This window comes from Caloenas nicobarica, chromosome 8, assembly GCF_036013445.1.
Source record: "Caloenas nicobarica isolate bCalNic1 chromosome 8, bCalNic1.hap1, whole genome shotgun sequence".
Taxonomy (NCBI): domain Eukaryota; kingdom Metazoa; phylum Chordata; class Aves; order Columbiformes; family Columbidae; genus Caloenas; species Caloenas nicobarica.
In genome coordinates, this window is record NC_088252.1 from 15,621,240 (window position 1) to 15,627,785 (window position 6,546).

The 6,546-nt window shown below is 46.0% G+C and overlaps 2 protein-coding genes across 3 annotated transcripts; one reads left to right on the plus strand and one right to left on the minus strand.

The window, feature by feature from the left end:
• Positions 1–580: 580 nt before the first annotated feature.
• On the minus strand, positions 581–4,618 carry NCBP2 (nuclear cap binding protein subunit 2). Of its 2 annotated transcripts, XR_010606519.1 has the most exons (5): positions 4,484–4,618; positions 4,172–4,353; positions 3,233–3,371; positions 2,444–2,578; positions 581–790 (listed from the first exon to the last, which is right to left on the minus strand). XR_010606519.1 is itself a non-coding variant. In XM_065640009.1 (4 exons), the coding sequence occupies exons 1-4, from the start codon at positions 4,562–4,564 to the stop codon at positions 2,507–2,509; spliced, it is 474 nt and encodes a 157-aa protein (XP_065496081.1). In that variant the 5' UTR covers positions 4,565–4,618; the 3' UTR covers positions 799–2,506. The 2 variants fall into 2 exon arrangements, 1 of the variants encoding a protein (XP_065496081.1); XM_065640009.1 differs by lacking the exon at positions 581–790 and having other exon boundaries at positions 799–2,578.
• A 115-nt stretch (positions 4,619–4,733) lies between these two features.
• NCBP2AS2 (NCBP2 antisense 2 (head to head)) lies at positions 4,734–5,547 on the plus strand. Its single transcript, XM_065640350.1, has one exon. The coding sequence runs from the start codon at positions 4,785–4,787 to the stop codon at positions 5,064–5,066; it is 282 nt and encodes a 93-aa protein (XP_065496422.1). The 5' UTR covers positions 4,734–4,784; the 3' UTR covers positions 5,067–5,547.
• Positions 5,548–6,546: the final 999 nt, after the last annotated feature.

Genomic DNA, 6,546 nt, shown 5'->3' on the forward strand with positions numbered 1-6,546 from the left:
CAAGCAAGTATTTAGAAAAGCTAATATAGAGCTTAAACTTCTATGAATATGTATATAACCATAATGAACTAGCATGTCAATAAAGTCACAGGAGAACCTACACTTCCAAGAAAACCTAATCACAACGAACTGGCATGGAAGAAAGCTAGAGCAGCTCCACAGGGAAGTTTTAAAGCGTTAATTCAGTTACTTTTGTTAAGCACTACCTTCAGCAGAGCCATGTCTGACTTCAATTAGGGAAGGCAAAAATTGAACCACATTCAAGTAAGTTCTTCTCTGTGCTTTTGAGACATTAAGACTTCATATGATATAGCATGTTCTTTTAAATGCCATTTTGATTGAAACCTCTCTCAAAATAGAAAATTTTACTTTAAAACAAAATCTTTCCATGCATATCGCATGTATGCAGCAGATGACAGTAATGTGTGAAGCTGGTTTTGAAGGAAAAACTTATCACCTCCATGTCATTTGAGAATGACTGTCTTGCAGCATTTACAACAAAAATGATTTTAAACCTCATTTTTATAAGGAAGTGCACCTTGAAAACTACTTGTTTTATACAAAGGACTTTCACATCCACTTCAATATCAGTAAACAATTTAATTTCTGTTCAGCAATCCAAAAATTACCAGCACAAAGAGCATTAACCAAACATCTTTCAACATCCAGTTAAGAACTGAACAAAACTGAAAATCCAGTCAAAGGGAAGGAATATTCTCTTTCTCCATCTTAAAAGATGCTAGAATAAAGGATGTGGGCAAGAGGCTGAATATAACTCCTTTCACTGATTCTGTCAAAAGAAATAACAATACATTTTAATGTTGCAGCTTTATTTGAAAGTGACTTAAGAGTTTTGGTAACACAAATTTTTATAGAAAACTGATACAATGAAAAATAAACTTCAGAGGCTTCCTAAAGCAGATTACAGGCTGTAAACTCATCATCAAATGTACTATATAGAAAAAGGGATCTTTGAACAAAGTCTTGTTTGCAGACCAGCACCAAGTGATCCTGAAAAATCTAGTTTTACACTATGTGCCAAACAAAACAAAGTCCACCCAAACCCTTGCTTCCTAAGTAAGCAACATCTCATTTCAGTTTTTCTGCCTCACTGTATTTCCAATTTACAGTCACAGTTGTGACAAACCATACACCAGAAACACATCAAGATTTCCAACAATATCTTCAGTGAGTAAAGACCAACTTTTACACACCTGGTATTTAAAAGGTTTTTAAGGAGTCACGGACAACAAGATATTTGGACAAAACTTTATGACTTGTCATTTTCAAATAACTCAGAAGTCCATAAAAATAATCCAAAGCCCTATAACATTTCCTTTTAAACTATTTCATTGCAGCAGGTCAATTCCACAGATTTTGGGATCACTAATTGTTTTTATTTCTATAATCACATCACATTGCCATCATACAAACTCACAGTATTAACAAGATCCTGGGCAGCAGGGGGCAATCTATACAGTCCAGCAATTCTTTTACCATTCTTACCACATGCTCAGTAGAAATTAAGGCTCCTCCTAAAACTTTTTTTTTTTTTTTACCTTCGTCTGATATCAGTTTTCTCAAATAGAAAATCTATTTTGAGAAGAAACTTCTCACTACACACACACAGTTCCTCCAGCATCCCATTTTTGGGGGTAACTGTACAACTTGGCTTCATGCCACACTTGAAGGCACAAGAAAGACACTGTTCCTCAAATATTAAGGCTGTAGGGAGCTACCAGGCAGGAGCAAAATACTAGTGCTCCAGCAGTAAAAGTAACTGCTACTGTAATCCTTACACTTGCTGTTCTCTCTATCCCACAAAGCAAAATGGTTCTGAATCATGCAATGTCATGCAATCACATTATACTTTGTAGAGATCTGCTCTCTGCTAGGCTTGCTTCTCACTTTACAATTCCTGGGCACATGAATCTGACTTGTTTTATTGTGGCCGTTCATGTAGGTGTGCTAGGAATAGCATCAGTGTAAAAGGATGCTAATCCAGTAACCTCAGAAAATTTGCAACTTTAAGTCTTCCCCTAGAAACCAGAAAAATTCCCTAGAAATTCCACTTCCTTTTCAGGCCCTTTGCCTTTTTCTTTCATCTCTGAAACATGCACCAATCCTCCTTTATCGCTGCTCTCCACCCTGTGATACCAATGTAAACAGAACCCAGTGAGAGAATAATCAAGTTTTGCCAGTGAAAGAAGCACCATACCGCTAAACCCTTGTTCCTTTTAGCAGAGTTATAGCAGCATTTAGAGACCTGTCTTACATGCCCTATTGCTAAAAACCTTGCTCCCAGGTCCTCTGTATTAATGTATTCTGCAATGCTTTGGATCCTGGTATTAAAATGGGAGATACTGAACATACTATGTAATCACTGGAATGCAGATAGTAGTTTCTCTGAATTTCTAGCTACATAAATTTGTGGGCAACAGACCTATTTTGTGCCTTGTGACATTTACAATGCAGCTTTAGTTCTCCTGCGAGGCTGACAAGTCTTTCACTGGCATTGAACGATTTTACCATAGCCACCTCTTCCAGCGTCATAGTCTTGCCGATATTCATCTCGGACCTTATGGAAGAGAAAAAAAAGGAAGCCTGGTAAAGACAAACAAATTCTCAAAAACTATTACACCATCAGAATATGGTCAAACTGAGTTCACAGCATGTAAATGGCCACAAGAAGTTGACTGATAAGGAGAAGGCAAGACGCAACATGCACAAGCGCAGAAAATACAGCATAAACTAACTTCCTTTTTCACAGGTTAGGTTATAGTTGGACTCGATGATCCTGAGGGTCTCTTCCACCTGAAATGATTCTATGATAATATCCAGAGGGGAACTCCTTAATCAAGACAGCCAAAGTGAGGACATAGCCTCATACTTCAGCAGTAAAAGCATCTGCTACCTGCTCAACTTTAGGGCAGTTAAATGCTGTCCTTGTGTTCTTGACAGCCTTGCATTTTCTGGGCATATAAATAAGCATTATTTGCCCAAGCAGCTATGAAGTTTCTGAAAGCACCTTCAGTGAAATGTATGGAAAAGTTATTTACTACTCTTAGTGGATAACATTATCACTGATGTCTTACAAACTAACGTATAGTGCTATCTTAAACAATAATTCGTAAGTCATTATTGCTGAAGTTGTTCTGAGTATGTTCATTCAAAAAGCAACAATTTGGCAAAGTTGCCAGTCCCTTAAAAACTAGACTGCACAACAACCTACCTGGCCCCCTGATCTTCCACGACCGTACTGTCTACCCTCCTTAAATCCTGCATCCCAGTCTGTCCTTATGATCCTATCATCAAGTCTTGTTCCATTGATGAATCGCATTGCATTTTCAGCATCTCCTCTTGTGTAATACCTTAGGAATTGGTTAATGAAAAAAAAAACCCACCAAAAAAACGCTTCTATTTTCAACACAGGGAAAAAGAACAATATCAAACAGGCCACAAAACCAAATATGTTCTTGAATCAGGCTCCTGCTCAGTTGCTTCTAAAAGCAACTGCTTTTATGAAGCTATGTGGGCTGAGAAAACTGCTAGTGAAACAGAGCAATATGCAGGAATTCAAGCATATTAAAAATGCATATATTGGATCAAGTTCTTTAATTACGCTCAGCCTCAAAAGCATAAAGCTCTATCACTAAAGTAAGAATGAAAAGCCTCATGCATGCTCTGTTCATGCTGCAAACCTTCACCATCGCTGTGAGTTGGCTGGGACCAGTAACAGAATGATCTTCAAAGACTTGCACATAATGAAGCCAAAGCATCTCAAGGATGCAAGATACCAACTTTAAGCATATGCATGTATGAAAAGAAACCCCTCTTTAGTCGGACACTGAAAATACACTTCTAGTGCAGAGGCCAAGTACTTAAAAAGTGTCTGGTTTGACATATCAGAACGAAAGCAACCAGGTAACCCCCACTCGATGTGCTGTGCGTGTCTGCCCTCTCCCGCCCGGGACACCCACAGACACTGCAGCAACCGAATCGTTTCATCCTCGAGTAACCTTCCCGTGACCCAGAGCCTGCATCTCCGTTTCCCCCACGCCCTGCCCAGCCCTGCGGCGGCGCCACCGGCCCCAGCGCCACCAGCCGCCACCCCAGCACCGGGCCCGCTCCCCCCGCCCGGCTCCAGCGGCCCGGGCCCGCAGAAGGATACTCCACGAAGCAAAAGCCGCAGGCGGTTTTCTTCACTTTGTCCAGCCCCATGATGACCTTCTTGATGTCGCCGCTCTTGCTGAAGAGCTCGTGGATCTGCTCCTCCGTGGTGTAGAAGGAGAGGTTCCCCACGTACAGCGTGCAGCTCTTCCTCAGCAGCCGCTCCTGGTCGTACCGTGTGCCCTGAGCCGCAACGACAGCGTTACTCCGCGGCAGGCCCAACACCGGGCCTGGGCCCGAGCCCGGCCCTGGCAAACCGCACGGCCCCGGCCCCGGCCCCCGCCCCCGGCGGCAGCGGCGGCGCCCCGCTCACCCGGAAGTGCTGGTCCCGGTACTGACTGAGCTCGGCGTAGGAGTCGCTGCGCAGGATGCTCAGCGTGCCCCCGGAGCACATGGCGGCACCCCCTCCCACCGCGGATTCCCGCCCCTCAGTGCCCCCGCGCACGCGACCTGCGGCCGCGGGGCGGACAGCCAATGGCGAGGCAGAACCCGGGCCTCGCGAGAGAGGGCGGGGCGCGGTAACGGCTCTCGCGCGAGCGGGCGAGACTCGGTAACGGCTCTCGCGCGAGCGGGGCGAGCGCGGTGACGGTCACGCTCTCGCGCGTGCGGCGAGGATGGTGCTGCGGCGCGTGCTGCTGGCGCTCCTCAGCAACCCGCGGCTCATCGAGAAGCTCTCGGAGTCGCGGCCCATCCGCGCCGCCGCCCGCCTCACCGCCGCCGCCATCACCCGCGGACAGCTCGGCGCCCGCCAGGCGAGGAGGGACCTGGGCCCCCGCCTGCTCCGCCTGCGCGACACCTTCCTCGGGGAGCTCAAGGACGGCGCCCGGGCGCGGGGTTGGCCGTGGCCTCCCGGGCGGGGGCCGGGTCGGGGCGGTCGACCCGGAGCAGGGCCCTGACCGCCGCGCCGAGCGGGAGGCAGCTGCGGAGCCGCAGCCGATGCGGGACCCCGCCAGGGAGGAGACGGAAACCGCCGAGCGCAGGAGGACGAGGGCGTTACGGCCGGCGGGGAACGGGCCTCGGTGACGGGCTCCTGGTGACCGCCGGGCCCCATCGGCCTCCCCTGAAGCGGGCCCGGTGCACGGGCGGGCAGCGCCAGTCACGGACGAGCCCAGCGTTACCCCGGCCTGCGTGACGCCGACCGCGAGGTGCGGACTTTTCCATAGCACATAGCCATGAGCGCTTCCTCAGCCCAAGCATGAGAACGGAAGCATGCTGCTTATTGTATGACGGATTTTCATTTCAAAGTCAGTTTACACTTTCCACAGTACTCGGTAACAGGGAGAAGACAGACTCACATTAAACATCATCCAGAATACTGTCAAGATCATCACTTTAAGTGCTTGATAAGAAACTTGAAATAAAACTCAGTTTCTCATTGGAGTTCCTTTCATAATGTCTGTCCATACAACAGTAACATTCTACATTTGATACAACTTTGGTACAAAGTGAGCTGTAAATGTCGATGGTGATGGATAGGATAATCACCCATTTTACAGGTAGGTAAAAGATTGAGTAGCTGTCCTAAAAGCACACCTTAAGTCTATGGTAGCAGGAAAGGTTTAGGGCTAAAAAATGACCCATAAAGCCATGTTAAATATAAACATGGAAAAGGGCGTGTCTATTATATATAATGTACTGGGCTGGTTGACTTAAATTGCTGTATCAACATAAATGAAACTAACGTAGTTAACCTTCCTTCATAGCATGTTTCACTATCCCAGCTGATCAGCTGCTTAGTTACCTGGGGAGGATGATTTCTGTTCTTCGTATCACCCCAGATGAAAAGAACCTTGTAAATTATCTGAGATACAGTTTCTAACATTGCTAGTAAAATTAAACTTCCCACCACCAAAGACTTAGGTGCACATGGATGGAAAAACTGGATCTATGGTGTAAAGGATGAAGGTCCAGCTGGTGAGCCAAACACAGTATATTTTCTGTCTGAGTTAGTATTTGTAGTCCAGGTTCTCTCCCTGGCTCTATCACAGGTCACCTGTGCAGCAGTAGAGAAGACATCATACCATGGGAATGGTGCTCCATTGCATCCCTGAAAAGTTTCACTATCTACCCCAGTGAGATTGCCAGAGATATCCTAAGTTTTATGAAAATAACCTTTGAAACTGAAGCTGTTTAAGAAAGCTCTAAACAGTAAGCAGGATGTGGAGTACCAGCTGCGGCACACAGTTGTCTTCCCAATGTAAGACAGCAAAAAGGAAATTAACTTGGAAAATACATCTGGTGTCATGGCACTTTCGTAACTACTTCCGCTACTTCATGAGCATCAGTACAAACATACAGGCATCCCTTCTCCCCCAGCCTCCCCCCAGCACATGCACCTTTAATTTACAGGCTTGTCGATGAGGGATGAAGAATGAG

What these genes read in the sequence shown, in the direction of transcription:
- NCBP2 (XM_065640009.1), bottom strand. Translation starts at nt 4,564, where the DNA reads ATGTGCTCCGGGGGCACGCTGAGCATCCTGCGCAGCGACTCCTACGCC. An exon ending in ACCGGGACCAGCACTTCCGG is followed by an intron (nt 4,354 to 4,483) that starts GTGAGCGGGGCG and finishes GTTGCGGCTCAG; the next exon opens with GGCACACGGTACGACCAGGA. An exon ending in GTGGAAGATCAGGGGGCCAG is followed by an intron (nt 2,579 to 3,232) that starts GTAGGTTGTTGT and finishes CTCTTCCATAAG; the next exon opens with GTCCGAGATGAATATCGGCA.
- NCBP2AS2 (XM_065640350.1), top strand. Translation starts at nt 4,785, where the DNA reads ATGGTGCTGCGGCGCGTGCTGCTGGCGCTCCTCAGCAACCCGCGGCTC.